General features: G+C 37.3%; 3 protein-coding genes across 9 annotated transcripts in view; all 3 read right to left on the bottom strand.

Moving 5' to 3' along the window:
• The window catches only part of abl2 (c-abl oncogene 2, non-receptor tyrosine kinase), a 36255-nt gene extending 34447 nt beyond the window's left edge, over positions 1-1808 (bottom strand). For both annotated transcript variants that reach the window (XM_032571275.1, XM_032571276.1), the window contains exon 1: positions 1139-1808. In XM_032571275.1, the coding sequence (XP_032427166.1) occupies positions 1139-1355 (217 nt within the window). In that variant the 5' untranslated portion in view covers positions 1356-1808. The remainder of the gene's footprint in view (positions 1-1138) is intronic.
• Positions 1809-2734: 926 nt separating this feature from the next.
• soat1 (sterol O-acyltransferase 1) lies at positions 2735-10208 on the bottom strand. Of its 6 annotated transcripts, none has more exons than XM_032571279.1 (16): positions 10063-10208; positions 9532-9659; positions 8613-8671; positions 7594-7742; positions 7395-7454; positions 7135-7242; positions 6719-7004; positions 6528-6606; positions 6247-6331; positions 6115-6160; positions 5891-6020; positions 5698-5795; positions 5513-5611; positions 5256-5391; positions 5032-5177; positions 2735-4496 (listed from the first exon to the last, which is right to left on the bottom strand). In XM_032571279.1, exons 2-16 carry the CDS (start codon positions 9656-9658, stop codon positions 4407-4409), a joined length of 1698 nt encoding a protein of 565 aa, XP_032427170.1. In that variant the 5' UTR covers position 9659; positions 10063-10208; the 3' UTR covers positions 2735-4406. The 6 variants fall into 6 exon arrangements, with proteins under 6 accessions (XP_032427170.1, XP_032427171.1, XP_032427172.1 ...); XM_032571280.1 differs by lacking the exon at positions 10063-10208 and adding an exon at positions 9880-9991; XM_032571281.1 differs by lacking the exon at positions 10063-10208 and adding an exon at positions 9752-9770.
• Positions 10209-11250: 1042 nt separating this feature from the next.
• The window catches only part of LOC116725889 (collagen alpha-2(I) chain), a 20953-nt gene continuing 6386 nt past the window's right edge, over positions 11251-25817 (bottom strand). The window contains exons 24-56 of the mRNA XM_032572294.1: positions 25619-25672; positions 25476-25520; positions 25312-25356; positions 25019-25126; positions 24272-24325; positions 24097-24150; positions 21877-21930; positions 21637-21744; positions 21416-21469; positions 21221-21328; positions 21015-21065; positions 18459-18512; positions 18272-18325; positions 18105-18158; positions 17914-18021; positions 17649-17702; positions 16311-16364; positions 16135-16188; positions 15990-16043; positions 15850-15903; positions 15696-15749; positions 15565-15618; positions 15279-15332; positions 15133-15186; positions 14989-15042; positions 14836-14853; positions 14579-14641; positions 13729-13890; positions 13493-13622; positions 13288-13394; positions 13119-13193; positions 12811-13020; positions 11251-11813 (exon numbers count right to left, since the gene is read on the bottom strand). Of these exons, the coding sequence (XP_032428185.1) occupies positions 11661-11813; positions 12811-13020; positions 13119-13193; positions 13288-13394; positions 13493-13622; positions 13729-13890; positions 14579-14641; positions 14836-14853; positions 14989-15042; positions 15133-15186; positions 15279-15332; positions 15565-15618; positions 15696-15749; positions 15850-15903; positions 15990-16043; positions 16135-16188; positions 16311-16364; positions 17649-17702; positions 17914-18021; positions 18105-18158; positions 18272-18325; positions 18459-18512; positions 21015-21065; positions 21221-21328; positions 21416-21469; positions 21637-21744; positions 21877-21930; positions 24097-24150; positions 24272-24325; positions 25019-25126; positions 25312-25356; positions 25476-25520; positions 25619-25672 (2463 nt within the window). The 3' untranslated portion in view covers positions 11251-11660. The remainder of the gene's footprint in view (positions 11814-12810; positions 13021-13118; positions 13194-13287; positions 13395-13492; positions 13623-13728; positions 13891-14578; positions 14642-14835; positions 14854-14988; positions 15043-15132; positions 15187-15278; positions 15333-15564; positions 15619-15695; positions 15750-15849; positions 15904-15989; positions 16044-16134; positions 16189-16310; positions 16365-17648; positions 17703-17913; positions 18022-18104; positions 18159-18271; positions 18326-18458; positions 18513-21014; positions 21066-21220; positions 21329-21415; positions 21470-21636; positions 21745-21876; positions 21931-24096; positions 24151-24271; positions 24326-25018; positions 25127-25311; positions 25357-25475; positions 25521-25618; positions 25673-25817) is intronic.

Below are 25817 nucleotides of genomic sequence, written 5' to 3'. Positions count from 1 at the left end.
TAGAGTTCAAAGAGAAAACTTTGTAGATTAGAGATGCAGAAATGAGTTAGCCAGAGACCAGAATCACAGTTTTCCACCTGATCAGCTCTATGGTACATCGCCTACAAAAAATATTTTCCCACAACTTATTTTATGCGTGTAAACTCAAAACTCCAATAATTTTTAATCCACAAGTGCAACAACCATCAGCATGGAGTCTAATGCACAGTTTTAAAGATTAAAATAAGCCAGATAAAAGTTACAAACACATCTTAATACATAAACAGGACCAATCTTGTAACTCATTTTCACTAAGATTCAAAACTGCGACCTCTACCAAAGACCTGGAACAATTTTTTTCTCTTTATTATGCTTTTACTAAGTAAAAGAAAATCAGAAGGTTAAACCTAAACAAAAACTGGAACTTTGTATCAACCAGGAAAGGCCTGATCAGTGCATCTGTAGATAAGATCTGCAGATTTCACTGCCAATGCACAAAAACAGCTTTCAGGCAGAACTGTGGTTTTGAGTCAGATGATTGGACCTACCTTTGCTCAAATCAGTTTAAGAATGTGGTCTTCTGTGTCATAGACACATTACATAATATCCGGAAAGCTTTAATCTTTGATTTGACAAAATTTAGCTTTACTGATCTACTTGGATTAAACTTGGCATCAGTTCTACCAAGTAACTAAGCACTATCACGTGACCCTTTGAAAAGCACTGTCTATTATAATACAAGCCTGAGGTATGTGGATCCTATTGTGTGTTAAATGGAGTGGAATTGCATGTCAACCTCCGGAAGCAATAATCAGTGTTTCCCAACCAGATATCTGAAGAACTGTAGGGGCGAACACCCTACAGCAGAAAGCACTGAACTACCACAGTTGTTTTCACAAGCTTTGAGGATCATTAGACCACATGCCTTATTATGTTATGCTGGAACAAACCGCTTAAGGTCCACACTTACAAAAAATAGATAAAAGCAGAAGTAAATAGAGGCTGTATTTAAAGCTAAGGTTGGAACCTAAAGCTAGTTCCGCTAAGGCGTCGTTGACAAATAGCATGGAAATGCTAGCAGTGATTTAACAGCAGCAAAATGAATATGTGGGTAAAAAAAAAAACACCCACACCTTTACAGATATGGCTCTCTCTTTACCTGAATGCTGCGTGAATATATTTATCCCTGGATCGGGCGCGTTGGTCACGGTTGTCCTGACCGGCGGCATCATGGTGCTGCAGCCGGGTTCCCGGGGTCTCCTCCCGGCGACGCTCCCCCGGCTCCCCTTCCCCTGGTGTGGCTGGGACGCATGGGGCTGTGGCGGCTGGAGTGCGGTCGATGTAACCTCACCGACGCGGCCAACCTGCTGTCCCATCCCGGTACTTTTGCGTGAGGACGTTTGGGACCAAGCAAGCAAACCTCCCCCCACCGTGTCCCTACGGTTCACATTCCCCCGAGCTGCAGCGGCCTAGCCCGAATCCTCTCTCCGGTGTTCTCCACGAACGTGAACTAGCCCGTGTTAGCTGGCTCGGCTAACGATAGCAGCTACCAGCGAAACCCACCCAGCCTGCCTCTTAACAATAAAATCACAACCCTGGCGTGTGACAGCGATTTTCTCTATCCGGGTGGTCCAGATGAATTATGAGGAGTAACGAAGGCTCTCCGAAGAGTTTAAGCAGTCAAAGTGGATCGAATCAGAGCCGTTTTCCCGTTGTCGAGCCGCTGCGCGCCCCCTCTGACGCCGCCATCTTTACCGCAGAATAGAAGGATGTGTTGCACAAGGCGGGGGGCTCGCCTCGGCCCCCTGTCAGCTCCAGCGCAGACACCGGTGTTCTGACTATGTGTGCTACCTCGTCAGATTTCCCCACCGTAGCACGGATAGATAACCAAGTCTGTCAGTGCAACGCCTCAGAATAAAACAGTATCAGACAGGGGAAACAGGTTTTTATTAGAATTAAATTAAACACAGACATCTACAAATATAGATCACCGCAAAATCTTTTTTGCGTATTAATCCGTTGTAGATTTTTATCAAATGCAACGCAGACATAATGTATCCACCGAACTGCGAAAGTCACCTGGAATAATAGGATATGCTTAATATATACTAATACTACACCCCCATTACACAGCTTCAATCCCACATAGTATAGCTATGGGGGAATTTTGCTGCCATTATCCAAGAACACACATGTTCAGTCTGAGAGCAAGATTTCATGTATTTTGTTCTCAAAACTTTTAAACTCTTGCTTACAAATTTTGCTTGCAAAATGTTTATTTTGAGAGGAGAACTTGCTCTCAGACTGAACATGTGTGCTCTTGGATAATGGTAGCAAAATTCCCCCATAGTTGTGCAGCATGAATTCAAAAAATCTGGATATGTGGAGGATGCCTCTCTCCCCCAAAACCAATCTACTGGTATCTAATTATATTCGACGTCTGCACAGAACATGAGACGTACTGGGGGAAAATAAAAGTTGGTACAGAACTTTAGAGATGCGTCATTCATCAGCTGGTATTAAAATCACAAAAGATCTAATTTAAAGTAATTGAATTTATAAATTTCCACTAGATTTAAACAACACAGGCTCATCCGTAGAGTTCAGTCAATTTCTTATTCATTCAGTTATGTTGCTTAAACAACTCAGGTGCTGGAATGCAAAATAAAAAATGTAAAAAAATAAATAAATCTGCAATTTCCTACCCCTTTCAAACACAGAAGGTACACAATCACTATGAGAGATGAATCCAAACTTTTGCACAAAACTGTTTTATATAAATTTACACAGCAAATGGCATTTAAAGAACACAAACTTATGGAAATTTTTTAGTTTTTACATTTTGTTGTGTTGGGAACAATTCAGACATGTCTACAATGTTAAGATCAAAAACTACTGGTAATCAAATTAAAGTTAAAAGTGGCATGTAGCCAAATCTGCTTTCAAAAATAATTATATTGTAAACAATAATTTTACTGCTTAGCAGCCTATAATGGCATAAAAAAACCATTTAAATTAGAACAGAAACTTTAAATATTTGAATCCATGCATGGTATAAAATTATTTTTCTGTTACTTGTTTATTACACATTAAGGAATCCAAATAATCCTGGGAATCTGTTCTTGATCAAATGAGCAGTTTAAGACTTTTACTAGAGTGCCACCTTGTGGTGATCCAGTTTTCTTTGTGAAAGTCTCAAGTTCTGCATTGCTGGTTTCTACTTTGAGTTGTGCAACTCAAGTTTCACAAGCATCCAAACCCACAATCGCTGCAGCAAAGCAGTTTATCAACGACCTAGAAAAAACATACGCCAGCATCATGTTGGATGCTGGAGATGCTGGAGCATTTCTCTGATTTTAGTTAGAGAAATGCAAATGGCATTTCTCTTATAACTAAAATCAGTTTTTGTATGATTTTCATTACAAAAAAATAAACAGATCTGAAAATGCAAGCCTGTTCAAGGTTTTCAAGTTGCAATATTGCATTATTGTTGTGACAGTTAAGCAGCCAGCTGCAATTCTGACAATAATTGTTTCACAAAGAAGTCATAAATCACTGTATATAGATTTAAATACTTATAACCAAGGCATATCAAAAATATTAAACATGTTCTCTAGTCTGTTACTTCTAAGTGCTTACATAATTTAGAGGTTTATTCAGCAAAATATCAGTAGTTACAGCAACCTTCATGTCTTAAATATTTTGTAAACCAAGTATTTACTTTGAGTTTTGCAAAAATATCATTAAAGTGACCAAAACATCTTATTGTTGTGACATTGTAGATGAACAGAGGAGTTCATTTGTGCTTAATCAATCTGCTTAAGTTAATAATTAAGTACAACACTCCTGTCACCCAATAATACAAAGACCACCATATCTCATTTACAGTGAGATATCCCTAAGAGATATCCAGTGAGAATGTTTGATATCCAAAATATCATTTAACAAAACAAAAGTCCAACTGGCAATAAAAATAAGGTAATTTCTTGTAGTATAACTCACAGTTTAACACGGTTACAACATACTACCTTGGTAAATATTAACCATTACATCACATGCAGATAATGTGTTCATTGTGTAATGTTTGTATTAAGCTACCATGTCATTGTTTGCACAAAGAGTGGTTTCACAGTGGACCCAAAGCATTATGGACCCATGAGAAAAGAAAATTCAAGTTGGCGCTTCAAATTCTTTTTAATATATGTATGTATGTATATGTGTGTGTGTGTGAACTTCTGTTGAGAAATGGCAGCTGAAAACACAATAAATAAGGCACTCTTGATGTTGCGATTTTGGCATTTCAGCGGATACTCTCCAATACATTCATTCACACACTGTAGGACTCATAATTTTTAAATGCAATAAATTATGAATGACAGAGAGAGGAGAGCTGGTGGAGTCCATCTTGATTGGTGATGGGGTTCCTCTCAATAGTCCCATTTTATCTTATCGGGTCCAGCCATTAGGTCTCTCTGACAACTCCATGAACGAGGCTTCAGCAAGTCCAGGAATGAAGACTGGAACAGAAACAATTATGAATAGCTGCACTGAGTTCACACTTCAGCTAAACAACAACAGTGCCTCTAAAAACTGTTCATACTTCTCAAACTGCTTCTACTGTGGTCAGGTAACAAACCACAAACTTTAATATTTTTACTGGGATTTTAGGGAAGATAGACTAACACAAAGTTGCCCAAAATAACCGTGTAAGGAAAATTATATATTCAGGTGTGTTGGAAAAGCTATGCATCTAAAAGTAGCAAGACGTTACGCCTCGACTGGGGCACCCCTGGTTGAGATCAAAGCTTCTACGTGTTAAAATGCCCTAGTTAAAGTCCAGACCTAAAATAATTTTGAGGTAAGGATTATAAAATGGTGTTCACAGACACTCCCCATCAATCTAAATTGATGGAAAGCTTTGAAAATCATATATATTTTTCTCCTTCCACACATATTTTTGGTCTACTTGGTGATATAAAATCCCATTAAAATTAGTTATGAGCAATGTATACCCAGAAGGTAAAGTGTAAAATCTCAAAGTCCTGGTGTTACCTCTTTGAGTGGACAGTACCGTCTGGCATACCACTCTTGAGAGTACAGACACATTATGACCCCCTGACCCAGAAAGAGGGACGTCCACATTAATATGTTCCAAATGGGGCCTTTCCTTCGATCGTGGAAAATAAAGTTGAACATCACTGTTGAAAGAACAAAAATTAAGAAGAAGCTTGGAAACAACAAGATAAATGAGCCTTACACATTATTTTCCCCCTTACTTCCAAAGCACATAAAGAGGCAGAAAAGCACCGGATAGAAGAATCCGAAGCTAACTGCAAGAATGTACTCATGCACCACTGCAGACACAGTAAACACAAAAAACATGGCGGCTGGTCGGAAACGCTTCTGAGATATCTGGAAGGACAATAACAGAAAGAAAAGAAGTGAATACTATGTTACATTTACTAAAAGCATTAAAAAAAAAAACTTGCCATCATACTAAAATGTTCTGGATTTCAACATAAAACCCACTTACCAAAAGGAAGTCCTTGTACACATAGTAATACAGCCAGTCATGGACCACCACATTCCAAGTACGGTAGTAATTGGCATAAGATGTTGAGTTCCACCAGTCCTATAATGTGCAATCGTAAAATTAATGCACATTTTATTTATAACTTGAATACTTAGGTAATATCTGTCTGAGAGTGACAGCAGTACCTTGTAAAACATTCGGTCTGCAAAGCGAAGCATCTCAGCAAAAGCATTGAGCCAGCAGTGGAGAAAGGCAAAAAAACCCAGCAGGAGAACCAAAACACCTGCAAACCAAAAAAAAAAAACCACAACAATTTATTATTTCAAGCCAAGAGTTCATTAAATAGTTTAATTCAATACAAATCCGATTAAAATTTACCTGGCAGTATAGAGTTAAAGACACAAAGTACCATGGCGCGCAGATTGAACAGCTGCAGACTGATGCTGCGAAACTGTGGGATGCACAACCGCACAAATATGTAGTAGGTATAAAAGAGACAGCCAAGTACCTGTGGAACATTGAAGAAAGGCGGAAATGTAAGACAGTTTTCTTTTACTTTTCTTTTACTTCAAATGTTATGCAACAGCAGTACAATTCAGTACCTGAAGTAACTTTGAGGCCACATAGCCCCATCTGGTCACCGGGTTTCTAGTGGAAGAGAAAAAGGATTTGTTTTATGCCCTAGAAGGAAGTCACAATTGAAACTAGACAAATAACTAAGAAAATCACTTTACCTAGGGTATTTGTCTCTATAAATAAGAGTTGGTGCAAACAAGAAGTAGAGATACTGGGAAACTTGAGGAACCACAGGTCCATTGCCTATAAATGACAGTAATTAGAATGACAAAGGGGACAATAAGTCCAGTGCAAGTCCTTCTGAAGTCATCCAACTAGTAAACATTTCATCTTATTATAATAATATTAATAATTCACCTTAATATAAATATGTCTGTACTGCTAAGTTAATACATAAATTACACAACAATAATTAAGTGTAAGTGAAATAGCAACATACTTGTCTTGTCTTTTTGCCAAGCTAGGACTCTTGGCACATTCTCTCTGACAAAGGAGTGGGCTTTCATCATCAGGCGAACCTGAAACAAGAGAAATATTCCAAGATTAAAATATGCACATTGAAATATGAAAACCAAATATGAAGGTAAACATTTCAGTCCAAATAAAAACAACCTTCACCAAAATACCAACCTGTTCAATGATGACGATAAAGCAAGAAGCAGGCGGCAAACTGTTGGTCACTACCACATATGTTGGTAGGAACCCCAAACACAGGCCTTGGTACAGCAGGAACACAGAGCCAAACAGCCAAGTGTACAGCCTCTGCTGGCCATGGGAGCCCGACTGGCTTTGTGACCACAGATGGAATAAGGTGTAGGGAACCAGCAGTACGGACAGGAACATGCAAAGCCATGTGCACACCACTAGAGGGAACTGTCCAAATGCATAGACCAGCAGGTCAAAGTCCAAGACCAGTCTAAGGCAGAAGAGATTAAGAGAACATGCAAATGATTTATTATGATGTATAAGGAATAATAAAAAATAAATAAAACAAAAGAAAGTGTCTTTCAGCACAAATACAAAGTGCTCACATTATTCAGTATTACCTGCCTTCATCAAGGAAATCAACCACGAATGTGCTGAGAATAAAGAGAATGAGCAGGGCAATAAACATGTGGTAGATGGTCCTGATGTGGTTCACCTCAAACAACTCACTGTGGAAAAACACACATCATAAATCTAGTGGCTGCACAGTGCAGCTGCGTGAAAAAGATGTTGCAGTCTTTAGGAAAACCAAATTACCATACAGCACTCAAATTACAGAGAATCTCATTTGAATGACTTACATAGTGAAGTATGAACTTACTCTAGAAGGGATCTCCGAGTAACAAAGTGCTTCCCGTGGCCATGAGGAGGCTGAACGTGCCTATGGAAGGGAAAGTGGGGAAGAAAGGGCTAAATTTGTATTTTCTTGTCAGAGGATTACCATCATGACAAGAAAATAGGCCAAAGGAAAGTGGTCTGCACATTTATACAGGTTCAGGGTTGATGAGGAAATGCAATACCCAAGTTTGCTCCTCTCCTTGTCCGACTGTGGTGGTGAGAAGGCTGCAGGTAGAGGTGTGGACTCAAGGCTGGCTGATTCTTCAATAAGACTGTCCATGAAATCATGGACTTGGCTTTCAAACTGACGCATCAGGTCGCTCTTCAGGCCCTGGCCAAACAAAAAGCACACATAAAGAATCCTTTTTAGGTGCTTAAACTGATAGGGATAATATTCTTTCATGGTGTCACTGTGACTTTCACAAAGTAGAGCAGACATACTAAATCAGCATAACTTGTGTTTTGCAACGGATCAGTGTGTCATGGACTTTTTCAACCTTTAGCCAAACTGAACACATCTTTTGTAATCATCCTTCCCGTATGCATTTCTGCTCTGGTTTGAGACTAATCAAGCTGGTTTATAAAAATGAGGCAGAAAACAGAAAATTAACTGAATGTCAGTTTATATAAATGATCTCTTTCTGTTGTTTCAGTCACAATAGCATTTTATCAAGTTCACAGATAATCAAAATTATCCATAATGACTCAATTAGGGTTCATAGATGCTCAGAAGTGACTGAAGCTCCTATTCCATTTTTACAGTTTGCAATATACACTTAATCCAACCACTGAATGATATAAATAAAATCACAAACACATTTGTTATAATGAATTTTGCATTTTCACATGTACATCTAAGCCCAAAAGTGAATTTTAACTCAAGTGTGAGCAAAGCTGGGTCCACACCTCAACTCAACTCGCAGTCTGTTGTGAAGGAAATCTAAGACAGTCTTAGGATTTGAATATAAAAATCTGTGGTCATTCATATGACAGGAGCACAGCTCATCTACCAAAAAAACCAAAAACAAAAAACTGCTCTTTGAGGGCATTAAGCTCAATCATAGTCAATTCAACTGAATGTATTGCAACTGAAATACAAAAGCCTAACCAACCAAGTGGTCCTTGGGAATAGCAAAAAATTCACCCATTGATGTTAATGTGGTGATTATGAATATATTGCTCAGTTCTGGAACCAACTAACCTCTGCTTTCCTTTTTAGTTGCAGCTTTTTGCTAATCACATTCTCCACTTCAATTTTCCCTGAAATTGAAATAACACATAATAATGGCGTTAAAAACAAACACAAAAACGAACACCATAAACCATTTGATAATCACATTTGGAATATCAATGCAGCTTTGTGCTGTGAACAGACCTAAATTTGGCATGTTCAATCATCAACAAAGCTTCCGATGAGCAATCCTTCAAGTCGGTTATCATCAAAGTCAGCTAAGCTAAAAAACCGTTCAGAGGAACAATGATTAATTTGAGTTGGGGAAACAAAATGTGAAATAAATCATAACAAAAGCGGTAAATCCCAAAACGTCACAACTTCTCCTAGTTAAGGTTACTGTAGGTCAATAGCATCCACAGACGCCTGATGATTGACACATTTGTTCTTTTATTGATGTCAGCATGGGTGGAGCAGTACTACACCCACGTATGCCATGTGAAAACCTGAAAATTATTTTTGAAAATGACATACACAAGATATACAATGTTTTTAGTTTGTTGTTTTCACTGTTCCAGGATGGTATAAATATATTAGAATGACATACACAATGAGAACAGTTTCTTAATTCATTTGTTTCCACACAGGTAAAGTTTTGCCTCATAACAGAAAAAACTTTAAAGACTTCATTGTTGAAGTCGTTGCAAGGTAGGGTGACTACTGTTGCTTCCTACTGTATGCTACCACAAACTGTACCAAAGGTCAAAAGTGTTCACTTAAAAGGAAGAGATCATCACAATTCACTCTTTTAAAAAAAAAAAACATAAACGGAAATATACTGATGCTAAAAAGAAGGAGGTGAATCATCTAAAAATCTGCAACAGAGGCTAGTGTCCCCTTACACAATCTGCCTGAGATGCGTGTGTGGGTGTGTGTGATATTTGCTCACCATTGCTTGTGACACGGTTATCGTCATTCCCATGCGGATGTCTCCCAGGACTAGATCCTCCATCCAAGTCTGGGAAGGTAGACAGATTGTTGCGGGACCTGAGCAAACTTTCTCCTCCGGTTTCCATCCTACAGAAGCAAAAAAAATTGGATTTATTTGAGGCAGCTTTGAAGTAGAGAGGTCAGGTACCATAAAGAAGCCAAGTTAGCAAACATATCACCTTTCGCATGTCAGTGAAAGGAATGAGGAGGATTTTAAATGACGGACAAAGCAAACTCAGTTCACAATGAAATCACTCTCACATGAGCAGCCTCTCAATAGCGGACAGAGAGATAGCTAACTAATTACCTTCCGCCAGCTTATCGAAGATAACATGCAGTTACAAATGGACAACTACCATAACCTAGCTCACTGAAACAATATCGCTGCTGTATGAATGACAGAGCTAGTCAAATTAGCCTTCTATGGTCAACCACAGGCGACCTGACACCGATTACAAGTGTAAAAATGTCTACTTCCTCAATTACTTACTCGCTTCCGCAGCCTGGTCCTCTCTGTCGAGGCTTTCCCTGGCTACTAAACAGACAGGCAGCTGTCTTGGTCTAATATCGACAACGTGAGTTCACCTACTCCACGGTGCAAACGCCGACCAGATGATGAGCCGGACCCTCGATGGTGATTGGCCGGAATCTCTCCTCCTTTTGACGTCACCAACAACGGCGGCGGGGGAGGAATGGGGTTTCATAAGAAAAGTGAGAATAGATTTTTATGCAATCCCAACTTTTCATCAGGCTGTCACAGAGTATAGTGGAACAAATATAAACACCAGAAAAAAGACATTTATATTAAAGGCATTCATATTTTGCTACTGCATTTTTTTAAGTACAGTACAGACCAAAAGTTTGGACACACCTTTTAATTCAATGAGTTTCCTTTATTTTCATGACTATTGACATTGTAGATTCACACTGAAGGCATCAAAACTATGAGTAACACATGTGGAAATATGCACTAAACAAAAAAGTGTAAAACAACTGAAAATACCCCTTATATTCTAGTTTCTTCAAAGTAGCAACCTTTTGCTGTGATTACTGCTTTGCACACACTCTGCATTTTCTTGATGAGCTTCAGGAGGTAGTCACCTGAAATGGTTTTCACTTCATAGGTGTGTCCTGCCAGGTTAATAAGTGGGATTTCTTGCCTTATAGTCATGAAAATAAAGAAAACCCATTGAATTAGAAAGGTGTGTCCAAACTTTTGGTCTGTACTGTATGTAATTGACATTGACCTAAAACCTATCAGTTTTATTCGAATAATAATTTTACGAACATGAATTTGTCTTTCGCCTGGACAAGTATTGGTCACCAACAAGGTAAAGGTTTACTTTAAAATATTTAATTGAATATATTTCACAAACCACTTTACTAAAAAAAAATCTAGGAAGGATTTTCATGAAGCATTTACCTTTTGCAAAACAGCTGCAGAAATTTTCAAATCTTTTCCATGGATGTATGGATGTTATATGTTTTTGGACTGGAATGAACACTTAACAGTATTATGGCAATAAAATGAAGTTACAGTATAAGGATGTTATATTTTAATGATTAAAAAAAAGACTCTTTATTTTTTAAAAACATGAGATTTTAAATATCTTCCCACTGAATTAGACAAAACCCTTTTTAATATATTCAGATGTAACATGGGGTGGTTTAAAGAAGCTAAAAACAGAATCCGCTTTATTGGACAAGATTGTGTGCACAAACAAGGAACAACTTCAAACAGTGAAATAAACATCAGAAAATAACATTAACTTGTCCAAGTTCAGCATCTACTCTACATTGTGAGCACTTTCAATACATAAAATGTATATCCGGATTAAATATATCAATGTAAATGAAGAGAAATATATATAAAATAACTGTACACTATCAATCAAATATCAAACAATGATGTATTTGAGCAAATAATAGCTTTACATCCAAATAAATATTTACGAAATATACAAAAACAGCTCAAACTAAATCATATCTAACTAAATTACCCTCCTGACATATATAGTATGGATTGTACACAATAACTTACATAATTTTATTGAACCATGAGGAATATAATCCTATACATAATACTGCTCACAAGAAGCAGAGAGGTCCCAAAACTACAGAGATCTCAGAGATACTGCTGGGTGTACTGCTCAACTCTATTCCCAAATCTCTGAGAGGAAGTAACTCCATATCCCCTCGATGCAACTCTGTGCTACCTCGAACCTTCACCACCATGTGCACCTAGAAAAACAGACAGAAAGGAAAGATGTTGACTTTCTTCTTAAAACAAACATGTACACAAGGAAAGGTTTTTACAGCACTTTCAGATTTTTTCCCCCATGTTATAATGGTGACAAAAGAAAAAACTATTTAATTTGTCTCAAAACCATTTATTCAAATATATCAAATGTGACCAAAAAGTCACTATAGACATTGTGAACCATTTTTTTTAAACTTATGAAAAAACTAATTGTTTCCTTCTGCACACCCATTTACTTTTTGAGACTTGACTGTATTTATAAGATGGCTTCACCCAATTTGATTACAAAATGAAGCTGGTCTTGGGGGATGTTATGATTCCAATCTTCATTCATCTCAGTATAATCAATCAGAATTGTAAAGAAGCCCACATTACGACACTAGAAACAATCTGCACAATGATTAAGGAAAGATAATTCACTGCTTATGGTAACAGACTTTTTCTTCACCAGACACAGAAGGACGATTCCTAAGAGGAAATAACCTTTCACCAGTTTTCTTCAGTCCATCCATGTACTTCAATGAGGAAAGTTTTAGTTTTTTTTCCCAAAAACTAGAAAGTGGCTTCTTTGCTGGTCTTCTTGTCTTTTTTTCTGTGCATTCACAACTCTCTGCTATCAATTCAAGCTCTGCACTAGTGGCGAACGTTCTGCAGGTCACTTTTCAGAAGGAGATGGTCCAGGCTTTTCTTCACTGCTATTGGATCTCTTGTGTTCAAATTCTTGACAATCCAGAAAACTCATCTTTTAATTACAATATACAGTAACCATCATTTAGTCACATTTAAAGGTATTTTAAATTCATTATTGTAATTCTTTTAAATAGAAGCACCAAGAAATAGATGGTGTGCCTGTGTAGTCTATGTTGCTTGCATATCATATAATGATATCATATAATGACATATAATGTCTGCCTTGACATGCATTCATATAAAGAATGCCTTTTCGACTGCAGCAATTGCAAATTTTTTTTCGCTCACCTCACAGGTTTTCCTGGACACTGCAATGAAGCTTGTGTCGATGATTTTGCCAGAATCCCCAATCAAGTTTACAATCCACTTGGCTAAATCTGCTGTGGCAGTGGGACTGGACTGGTTTCCAGCACATCTGAGAGTGATGTGCTGGAAAGAAGTGTGACTGTGGAACCTCAAAAACCTCAGCTGTACAATGTCCACAGTAGTATACTCCAACTGTCCAAAAATAGAGAACAAAAGAAATGTAGAGGAAAGAGACAGAAGAAGCAACTATTCATTTGTCCAGATTATTCAAGAAAATTTCTGAGACTTACTCCGTATTTGTTGCATTGAGTAAACCACTGCACCGGCATTCTTGACTTCATGTCTGGTTTCAAAATCATTTTGATCTACGGAAATGACACTCATTTAAATGAATGCAAGGCAAATATTTAAACTTATACATATGTTTCACATTGGTTAACACTTATTCCTCTGACAAACCTGTGAATGTTGAGGATCTATGCAGGTTGCTCCTCCAGCTGTGAAGTTGCAGAAGACTTTCACTGCATCGCATGCACAGCCTTGATTGGGGTCCATATAAAAATAACCTGGACGCTCAGAATAATTTGAAACAGAAAACCTCATCAGTCCTATAACAGACACATATTGTTGAATTTGATGACTCTAAAGCCCTACAGGTGCTCACCATCTTCCAGATGTGGATGGATAAGTTTCAGTTCATAGCAGGTGGTGCCTGGATCATCTTTTGTTCCCAAAGGGAAGCTGGAGGATTCCTCAACTTGCTCATCTGCAGACCGTGACATCAACCGGCTCTGCTGCAGAGGAGTCAGTAACCTTCTTACAAATGAAACTACAGTGACTGACAGACAAACAGAAAGATCATTCAACACAGCATCTATATGACAAGAGAGCTTGTGCAACCTTTTGTTCATCTGTTTTTAGTAGATTAGGAGAATCCTGGGAATTTTTCAGTCTGTGCCTTGAACTGGTTCTGGACTTGTGCTTTTGCTCAGTTGGTAGATCAGGTCCTGACTCAGATTGTATTTGTTTATGTCTGAGTCTGCTGGGTAATCCTGGTTGTCCCTGGGAAGAAAATAGGAAAATACAAACTAATTAAGCTGCATTACAATAAGATGTTTCATGATCAGACTTAATTTTCAATCTGCAAAATTATTCATACCCCTTGAACTTTTTCCAGTTTTGTGATTTAGTAACCAAAAACTTCAGCACATTTTATTAGGATTTGGTTTTCGAATACTTCAGCAAAAAGTGAAAAGTGTGGCATGAATCTTTTCTAGAAATGCCTTTATCTGCAAATACAGCTGCAAGGCTTTTAAAGTATATTTATCAGCTTTGAAATCTAGAAATATAAAGTTTGTCATTCTTCGTAGTCAACTTAGAAAACCAGTAAACATCACTCTCAAAGTCTAGCCACAGATTCTCAATTGGATTTATATCTGGACTTTGACTGGGCCATTGTAACTCATTTTGATCTAAACCATTTCTTTGTCCTTTGCGACCTCTCAGATTTTCTTTTAAGATTTTGCTGTACTCATCTATGAACTCTTACAAGCTTCTCCACAGCATGATGCTGCTACCACCATGTAGAACTGTGGGAATGGTGTGTTTATTGTGATGGTTCAACTATTTTGAGTTGTACACTAACATTTGTGGTTGTAACACCTACATAGGTTTAATGTTCAAAGTGTATGAAGTTTGTTTTTTTTGCCAGGAACGGTGCATATATTTGTATCAACACAATGTCTCTTACAGGAGGTCCGGGTTTGCCTTCAGCTCCCTTTGGTCCTCTTTTTCCTTGGACTCCTTTGATCCCCTTTAAATATCAGTTTAAGTTAATGGCAATGAAACTATTAACATGTCCAAATGATAACAATATAACAATATAATATCCGACCTAAATAACAGAATGCAAACTCTAAAGATAAAACAAACTATTCCTTCACCTTCAATAATGTTTTTTTTTTTTAAAAAGCTGTAAGAATATAAATAAATATTTTAGAAAATCACCTTTTTTCCAAGATGACCCTGTGATAAAGATGGTTAGACAGTGTTATTGTAGAAATGAGATTTTTTTAAAAAAACAAAAAAACCCAGTACATTATTTACTATGCATAAAGTCAAAATTTCACTTTTAAATAGTGTAATATGTCAAGAACATACAGTTAATCCAGGAGAGCCTCTCTGCCCTGGTGGACCATAAGCACCCAGGTTTCCCTATAGAAAACATATATTGATTTTTAATGTTCAACTACTTATTAAAACATTAGAAAACAAACCTAAAAAAAAAAGAAGAAAAAAACTTACACGATTTCCTTTTTGACCAGTTTGGCCTTTTAGCCCCTGCAAACCAGGATTCCCCTGAAGACAAAGTTAGAAATTAATCAAGTCTGGATTTAAAAAAAATCTTATAAAGGATGCACCTAAATTATTTTGCATTAAACTCAAATTACCTTTGGCCCTAGTGGACCAACCGGACCTGGCATTCCAATTTCACCCAAAAAACCCTGTAAATATTAATAACAAAACTTGTGCATACTTTTATCTGGGTTCACAATGAAAGTCTAGAATCTATTCATGCACAATACACTGTTTTGTAAAAACAGTATTAACGTCACCCCTATGAGTGTAAGTAGTTTACCTTTTGCAGCACAGACAATACAGAAATATATTGGAAATATTTTAGCCTATTGCTTGTGAGGTGATGATCATGTAAGATCTATATTATATGTCTTCTACCTCAGTGCCAACGCTGCCTGTTTCACCCTTTTCTCCTCTCAGCCCAGGGACTCCCTGAATAATAAGTGACCATTAGTGTTAAAGATGCTCAGAAATATTTCTTTATTCTTCTTTAAAATTAACACGCTTACCTTTGACCCAACTGGTCCAAGTGGTCCATTTGCTCCTTTTAAACCAGTTTTACCCTGAGAATTAAAAAAAAAAAAAGAATAAAGACAAATATGTTTTTATATTGTTATTGCATTATCAAATTAGTCTTAAACTGCATATGTATGGATAACATACCTTAAACCCGATAGCTCCAGGGTGTCCGCTAATCCCAGGAGGTCCAGGTTTTCCCTATAATGAACATAAAACTATTTCTAGTGGGCAGAATCCCCGCCACACTTTTTTTTGTTCCAGATTCAACATTATCAAGGACTTACTGTCTCTCCAAGGCTGCCGGGAGCCCTGGGAGCTCCTCTCAAACCAATAGCCCCCTTTAGAATGAGCAGAAGAGAAGAATAGTCACACCTTAATCATCATCTGAAATAGAAATTTTAAAAGTAAAAAGCAAAAACTGTTCCTCACCGGATACCCTTCATTTCCGTCAACCCCCAGCAAACCATCCAAGCCATTTAAGCCCTGACATGTAAAAAACAAGCTTTTACATTTGCATGACAAATCATGTAACACTTTAAATGAATTTATGCATGATGTCAGTTTAAAAGATGCGTGTTTGTGTTTTATTCGGTTAAGATACTTGCTGGTTTTCCAGGTGTTCCAGGAGGTCCAGGCCTCCCTTTTTGGCCATCAGATCCCTATAAAGCAATTTTTATATTTATATATTATGGAGCTTAACTCTATATCTAATTTGTTAAATCAGGCAGTCAAGTTTATTTGTATAGTACATTTCAGCAACAAGGCAGATCAAAATGCTTTATATCATAAAAACATAGCAACTGCATAAACACATCACAGTCTTCAGATAGGTCAAATAGACGGGTCATTGATTATGAACAATAATTTACCCTTCATACTCATCAATGATTGATTTGGGGCAAATAATATTTCCTGAAGGTAATAAGATTTTGATGTGTAAACAACATTTAAAAGTCTTATCAATTGTTACATAAGCTTGTCTGTCCTTCACAGATTAGATCTTTAATATAAAAATCACCAGACTGCATCACCTTTATAATGCAACCAAAAACTTTCTGAAAGGCTTAACAGTTTGAGAAATTTGTAAACAAAATTATTTTTTCTTTAAGTCTGACCACAAACCTATATAGGCACCTTTCTAAAATGAACTTGAGCAGAGTAATCCTCCCATAAGCTAATAAGGCCAAAGTAATTATTAGTAATCATGGAGTTTCTCTGTTTGGCTTTAGGATTTCTTACAGACCTATAGTTTTTTTATTGTTTTTTTTGTAAAACATAAATTGTTGTACATTTTTTTGTAAAGCATAAATTGTTGTACATTTTAGAGACTAGGATGAAACAACGGATTGCCACAGAAACATGCTGCCACCACCTTGTTTCACCATGGAAACATATTTTATTAAGCTAATCTACAGTCTCTGATTTCATCCACACACTTTAAAAGAATAGAGCCTATATAATTTGTTTCATCAGGTCATAATCTTTAATGTGTGTACTGCACAACAAAAATATTAGGATTTTTAAAAGACAAATTATTTCTTTCTGGATTTTATATTTCTGTTTCTGCCTGATTTCCATATTTCTGTTTCTGCTGCTCAATGATTGTCTCTCAGTGATATTCTGCTATTTTTCCAAAGAAATGCCACATCTTATAGCTTTTATGTCTTGATATTTTAAATTAATTCTAATAATTTTACCAAGATTGAAGTAAAATTGGGGGAATTATCCAAAGAACAAAATATTTTAGAATCTCGCAGTTTACTTCAGTTCTGTGTTTTGATAAGTTTTTCATTTTGTAACCAGAAGGATGCAACATAAATGTGTTCACAAGATCATTTTTAAGAAAAGACTGATGTCAATTTTAAGAACATAGATTTTATTTTGACTTCCGGATCAGCTCAACTGGATGAGATCTCGTTTTTCCTCAACAAAATGAAACTCACAGTTTTCCCAGGCGCTCCTTTGGTTCCCTTCCTTCCAGACTGGCCAATTTTTCCCTTTATATATATATATATATATATATATATATATATATATAAAAACACCACACAAACATATCCTTAAATATCAATCTTCAAACAGGATGAGAAAACCACAGCCGTTATACCAAACAGGTGAAATATAAATATTGATTTGCTAAACTATTTATTGTAACTGTTGTATATCTGTTTTATTTTAATTCAGGTTCACAATTGAAACTTGTCTTACTTTTGGTCCCTGAATTCCTTTGGGTCCAGGAGAACCAGGAAGACCAGCAGGTCCAGGTTGACCTTTAGATCCTGGAGACCCAACAAATCCTAATTTTCCTACAGTGCCCTGAAAGAGTATTATTGCACAAAAAGTGAGGACACTGTCATGTGGGTTGGGTTTCATGTTCACGGTTAAAAGGAAACAATTACCACTGCGCCATGTTTCCCAGTTTCACCCTTTGCACCTTGTTGGCCTCTTGCTCCCTTGCAAAGACACAATTACAGAATCATTGAACCAGTTTGTCATCATTCAGACCAATCAAATAAGCCTGACCAGTCAAATAGTTGCCACAGGGGGAGAAATGATGAAAATTCACCATGTCTCCTTTAATGCCTGGAGGACCAGTTATGCCTTTCTCCCCATGACTGCCCTGAATTAAAGCAAAGGGCAGAGACAGAAACTAACTAATCAGAAAACAGAAGACACATTCACAGAAGTAGGATCGTCATGTTTGTAGATTAACAAGTTCTACAAGATGTATGAGAATAAAAGGTACATTTCACCTTTTGTCCAGGCTTTCCTGCTTTGCCCTCTTCTCCTTTTATGCCTGATAAACCCTGAAAACAAACAGTGTTATGTTTCTTCTGTGCTAAGGAACTACAAGTAGATTATTCTATGGATGTAAACATACAAAGTGAAGAAGTTTACTAATCAGCCTGAAATCAGAAAATACAGCTGAAACTAGGCTGTTATTATAAAAAGACATCCCTTTTCCTCTGTTTCACATTAAATCAGATCAAACTTTTTCAGTTTTAGGCAAGAGAATCACCAAATAATTTCTATTTGTTAAATTGCAGAATATGTTTTGTTTATCCTTCCACAAGCTGTTAATTAAACAACAGCTTGCTGGAGTTCAGCCCCAGGGCTCCTGACAGAACTGGTGTTACCGAGTGAGATTTGTATGCAGTCTAGTTCTCATATATGCGCTCAACTGTGCACACAGATTTTCTATGGGACTGAGATCGCAGCTTTGTGACGGCCACACCAAAACATTGACTATTCTGTCCTTAAGCCACTTTGTGACTGATTTAGCATTATGATTAGGATCATTGTCAACTTTAGCCCAACCTTAAGCTCTCTGGGTCACGTATTGAGATGTTGCTTAAAATATTTCCATACATTATTCTTTTATGATGGCTTCTATTCTGTGAGGTGCACCAGTACATCCTGCAGCAAAACACCCACAAAACATGATGCTGCCACCTTTGTACTTTCACAATTTGTTACAAATGAATGGCAGACTAAAGTGCATACAAGAGGTTGGCAGCCAAACTCCAAAACACTTACAGGTCAACTCAGGAAACCAAGGCACACTGGAGCCCATATGAGTAGATATAACAATGGCGCAGGTGAAAATATTTATACACACAGGGGTAATCAAGAAGACGAGGCACAACTGGAAGTAATTATGGAGGAAGGAATGTAGTGTTCTACAACTGAATGTAGAACACTAAAATACTAATGAAAATTTAAATGCACAAGGAATAAGAACAAACAGAGAAACTAAATACAAGGAAATAAACTAAGGAGGCCAGCTCTGTGCTTAAGAAAAAATATAACAAAGAAATAATCCAAATACATACACAGATGCAACCCAAACACCATGGAATTATGAAACATACTTCACAGCTGGGATGGTGTTCCTAGGCCTGCATTCTGTTTTTCTTCTAAATTTAAAAATGATTATTATGACATACACTTCAAATCAAGCTTTATCAGACTATATGACTATTTTTAGAAACTAGGATTTTTCTCTCTGAGTACTTTTGCATCCTTTAGACTGGTTTTTACGTTGCTTATAGGAGAAATGGATTCTTCCTCCTTGAGGAATCCAACATCTTCATTAAACTCACGATGGCTGAAGATCCCCAATGATGTTTATATTTGGGTGTAATTGTTTGAACCAATTATCAACCAGACCAGCACCTCCATTCTTTTCCTGATATTTTTGCTGAATTGTTTGGATTTTCTCATGATATCACACAAGGAAGCAGTGGGTTTGATGCTTGTCTGACTTTAAAGATGTACCTCTAATAAACTCAAAAGTTATCAATTAACCAATCAGGAGCCTACAAATTCATGACATCTTGTTGGTTTCCCAAATAAAGACTTAGTGTATATAAACAACACAGTATTTGAAGAAAAAAGTTACCCCTTCTATTATTCTGATATTTACTGACCAGAAATTATTTTGGTGACCCTATGACCAAAACAGAAAGGTTTAGTCTGAATTGACTCCAGGGTCTTACTTCTTGTAAACAGTGTATGTAAATATCTGGCTTCAACTGTTTGTGTTGTTATTTGAGGCAGGTGATGGGAAACATAATGTAAATGCCCATTCCATTATTTATGCTGTTTGTAGGTTGCTACCCATAGTACCCAATAGGGGCGCTGTATTTTGGATCACTTTAAGTTAGTACCTTCATTTAAAGTGAAAAATAAGAGGAAGTGTTGCACGGACAAGAGGAAGAGGAGGATATTCTTCATCTTTATGACTGGACTGTAGCGCACATTCTTCAGAACCGGCTAAAAGCAGCACTACACGGACTTTACCGCCATAAACTTTGCAGCCCTTGGACAGCGGAGCGAGGTACATGTTTAGAACTGCATTAGTTTGTGAAGTTAGCGTTTTTATGTAATGTATTCATGTTTTGTGTCAAACAAAGGCACTTAAGCAAATGTATTTTCTTTTCTTTTAGTTTTCACGGTGTATTTGGAGCACGGTGTATTCAGTGCTATTCAACAAACTTGGTTTCGAAAGAAGTAAATACAAATCTACTGCACCCGTCGAAGCTCTGTGTTTTCTTGGGTCTGAGGGACTGCTACACATAATATACAGTTTAAAACTAATATTATTTCTGATATTATATTAATTTATAAGTTCATGAATTAATTTATCTTTTTTCTGTAAATGTTTTGTTACAAATGTCATTATGCCCTCGTAAAACTAAACTATGAGAGTAACTATGCATCATATATTTTAATGGGAGTACAAAATATAGACATTGTCTTATATTGGCAATAAATCAATGATCATAAATAAAATCAATGTTACATACAGACAATGACAGTCCAATTTTCCCAGTGGGACCGGTCCTACCAGGAGGGCCCTAGAATAGAAAGAGACTGCTATTATTCTCTGCTGTTTCACAACCAAGCATGCATTTATGCTTTACATTGTGACAGATCATGCTAAATGTAACAGTAGGGTTTGCAATGCTCTCTCTCTCTCAGTGTTTCTGACAACATAAATCATCACACTGACAGCCTGTCCCTGGGTCCCCTTCTGCCCTTTGGCCCCTGCTGCTCCAGTTTTGCCTCCAGGTCCAAACTGTCCAGGGATTCCTGATGAACCTCCGGTGCCTGCCTCTCCCTGTGGATGTATCATGTCAGATCTTTATCACTGACTTGATACACATGCAGCATTATTTATAAGGTTATCACACATAAAGTGTCCAACCTTTGGACCTGGAAGACCTTGTTGCCCTCTGTCTCCTGAAGGACCCCTGTATCCCTGCAAAGGACAACACATGATGGCAAAACTGAAGGAACTATATAATTTAAACCTCATGCAATTATCCAGAGCACTGCTCATAACAAATATGTCTGACATTGTGGCCTGAAAACTTTTGTATCCTGTGTCAGGGATGTCAGGAGCAACAGGAGTATCAGTATCTTAACCTGCTTGCCCAGAGGCCCCTTTGGTCCTTGTGGACCTCGGTTTCCTTTTTCGCCCTCGTTACCCTTTAGTCCATTTGGCCCTGTCGGTCCAGTTGTTCCCCTGTCACCCTAAACAGTTCATAAATTGATTAATTAAAAGAACTTTGTAATGGATTTTCAAATCTCACAATATTATATCAGCCAAAACTAAATAAATAAATAAATAAAAGTGAATTAAAATTTGCATTCAGGTTTACTCACAGGGAGGCCTTTTTGGCCAGCTGGTCCTCTGGGTCCCATAAGTCCAATATTACCCTAATCACAAAAGTAGTAAGTTGCTGTTATACAACAAGCATCAATATTATTACCTCCCTAAGTAAATACATGCTGTAGTATAATCTAGCTGTGAACAGGTGTGGTTCGGTATGCTATTTTACGGTCCGATGTAATCAGGAGACTGTTTCCACCACCAGTTGAATTCTTACTGTATGGTGCTGCTTTATTATGGAAACAGACAAAATAACATAAAGAACCGCACCAAAGCGTGTGTGTTTTGGAGAACGACTTTTTTTTTGTTGTTGCCATTTTCTGATTTATAAAGATTGTCAGACATATATCTCATATCATACACTTCAAAATGGCATGCACTTTTTTCTTTCCTGATTTGAGTAAGTGGCTAATTGACATAGACCTGTCTGTCACATTATATTTATACACCAGGAAAAAAAGGTAAAGGATTAATAATTTAAATTTGACTCCAATCAACTTAAACAAGGTATGAAATGTAGAAAATATGAAAAGGATTCAGTTGTGTTAATTTGTAGGAATTTGTTGGGTGAGCATGTGGAGATGATTGTTTTGATTAAAAAAAACAACAATTTATTCTGTTGCCTGCTGAATAAATCGACTAAAATTAAATGCTGAATTTTCCAATTTTTGTTTTTTCATTGTGGGATTATTACGGTGGCCGACAGGTGCAAATGCGCAGCAAAAGAGAAAACATGCAAACAAAAAAGAAGACACCCCCGAATGAAATGCAGCAAACAAAAAGAGAGACGCAAACACCCCCGAATGAAATGCAGCAAACAAAAAGAGAGACGCAAACACCCCCGAATGAAATGCAGCAAATAAAAAGAGAGACGCAAACACCCCCGAATGAAATGCAGCAAACAAAAAGAGAGACGCAAACACCCCCGAATGAAATGCAGCAAATAAAAAGAGAGACGCAAACACCCCCGAATGAAATGCAGCAAATAAAAAGAGAGACGCAAACACCCCCGAATGAAATGCAGCAAACAAAAAGTGTTGAAAACGGAAGTGCTCCAGACCACTAGGGGGAGTCAAAGAAAATAGTATTCATTTCTATGGGACCAGATGCAAGATTCAGAGAAAGAAATTTGAAAGAAAGTAAAGGTATCTCTCTGAATCTTGCATCTGGAAAGTGTGATTATTGTGAGAAGTCTGAAACAATAGAGCATGTTATTTTAGAGTGTTGTAAGTATGAAGAAGAGAGAAGATGCATGCTGAGAGAGTGTGTAGGTATTAAAGAAAGGTTTAATTTAATAGAATTTTTGAGGAGAGATTTCGGGAGTAGACATATTCAAATAATTATTCGGTATCTTAAAAAAACAAAGCTATTTCATAGGATATGAGTAGAGCAAGTTGGGTGTGAGTGTGTAAAGAATATCAAAGAGGGGTATATAAAGCTATAAGCAAGTTGGATAATATAAGCAGGTGTGTATGTGTGGGGGTATGTTTAATCAGGAGTTAATGGAGGGAAAAGGTAGAAAGTGAAAGTTTATAGACCATCTCGAACCACACTCCATACTGGTAAGTGGCGGTAATGCTACTGTAAGTTTGTTGCCAACCGCCAATAAATACCAAGAAGAAGAAGAAGAATCTTGCATCTGGTCCCATAGAAATGAATACTATTTTCTTTGACTCCCCCTAGTGGTCTGGAGCACTTCCGTTTTCAACACTTTTTGTTTGCTGCATTTCATTCGGGGGTGTTTGCGTCTCTCTTTTTGTTTGCTGCATTTCATTCGGGGGTGTTTGCGTCTCTCTTTTTATTTGCTGCATTTCATTCGGGGGTGTTTGCGTCTCTCTTTTTGTTTGCTGCATTTCATTCGGGGGTGTTTGCGTCTCTCTTTTTATTTGCTGCATTTCATTCGGGGGTGTTTGCGTCTCTCTTTTTGTTTGCTGCATTTCATTCGGGGGTGTTTGCGTCTCTCTTTTTGTTTGCTGCATTTCATTCGGGGGTGTCTTCTTTTTTGTTTGCATGTTTTCTCTTTTGCTGCGCATTTGCACCTGTCGGCCACCGTAGATTATAGTACTGGAATAAAATCTGGATTCACTTTAATGTTTTAACAATTGAATCCCAACGGACTGGAGCACATCAAAGATACTCAGATTTTTTGTAGTGGTTAAATTACCAGTACAATAAAAAGAAATCATGTGATCAGCAGAGTTTTATTAATATACCTCCTCACCATCGAGACCAGAAACTCCCTCCTGACCCACAGCTCCTCTGAGTCCCTAAAGATACAATGATTACAGACATTACTTTACATTGCCCTGCTAATCTTGTATACAGGCAATAAAAACAAAAACAGAAACAGAAAATGTGATAAAGGAGAATTTCTTTTATATTCCTGACCTTGCCACCTTTAAGACCAGATGATCCTATGAGTCCTGGAGGCCCATCTTTACCCTGTGTGGGGAAAATACAATTAATATGACTTTGCAAAGATCTTGCTTACCCTAACACTATGACTAACTAAGATTTAGTGAAGCAATGACGATTAAAAAAATAAGAAAGTTCTGCTTTTATTCAACCTCTCTCACACTATAGCCTCGAGGCTCTGAGCTGATCTGGTGACTAACCAAGAGAAATCGTAGACTTTCAGCAGACTGACATGAAAGACACATGCTGTTTTCTGTTCACGTAAGATGCTGTCAGCAGATATCCTAGGAGACATTCTGTCAGTCAAAGGATTAAAAACATTTAAAGCTAATTACTGTTGTGTTATATGATATTTGACTTTTCTCCACAGCCAACATTTCAGCTCCGAACTGAACCAGCTTAGGTCTCAGGTCTGAGACCGAGGCATTCAATCATATGGTGTGATTCTGCAAAGCACAGAGTGATTAAAATGATGAAGTTGACCGCTGCATACACTGGTTGTGTTTCTACATCATAGAAACACTCTCTTGCATATTTGAATAGAGCTCAAAGAAAAAAATGAGGTAAGTGTTTTGTTATTTAGTTCTAGTAATATTTTGGTCAACATGGTGACCTCTTAGGTCCAACAGACAGCCAGACATTTTGACTGGCAGAAAGAGAAAGAAACTAATGAAACCAAATAAATGAGGTCCAGCAGTAGATAATAAAGATTAAACTCACAGGATAACCAGTTACTCCATCTGGCCCAACTGGACCTTGCAGTCCTGTGCCACCTGAAGGACCTCGTGGTCCTTCCTCACCCCAGCGCCCAATGTTACCCTGGATACCCTGTGAGAAAAAAAACAAATCACAAAAACAGAAATTTAACAGAGAGATTGTGGTTTTTAATCATTATGGTAAATGTGATAATTTTGAAAAAAATTGCTTGCACAACCCAAGGATGTGGGTCAGTGATTGATTAGCAGTATTTATTTCATATATACTATCTAATTAATGAAACTCCAATATCTTACAGGAGGTCCTGTGTATCCTTTTGGTCCAGGAGCGCCAATTTCTCCCTGAGGTATAAAATGTTAATTAATAAAAAAATAAACTCAGAATCTCAAATAGACTTTCAATATTTGTCCTTTGAAAATACTTCAATGTTAAATAGCAGCAGATCAGCTAAATTACTCACTGGAGGCCCTTGCTTTCCTCTTGGCCCTTTCTCACCTCTTTTGCCCTTATAAAATCAAGATCACTTGACATTTAATATGTACCTTATCTTCTGTGGCTGTAATATGTAATTGAATAGTTAAAATATGAGTTCTTAATCCTTACCTTTGATCCCTCATTTCCTGATTGCCCCCTGAGGCCTGGTTTACCTTTAACCCCCTGAAGAAACAAACATGTACTTTTAAGTATTTCAACTTGATCAATGACATACACAAATTGTCAAAATAATCTAATTTAGTTATTAGGGACAAGTGCTGCGAATTAGCTGTTGCTATTGCACTATGACGCAAACATGGGACTGCTG

This window comes from Xiphophorus hellerii, chromosome 9 (assembly GCF_003331165.1).
Source record: "Xiphophorus hellerii strain 12219 chromosome 9, Xiphophorus_hellerii-4.1, whole genome shotgun sequence".
Taxonomy (NCBI): Eukaryota; Metazoa; Chordata; class Actinopteri; order Cyprinodontiformes; family Poeciliidae; genus Xiphophorus; species Xiphophorus hellerii.
Note: the sequence above shows the minus strand (reverse complement) of the source record. Positions and strands in the feature narration are given on the sequence as shown.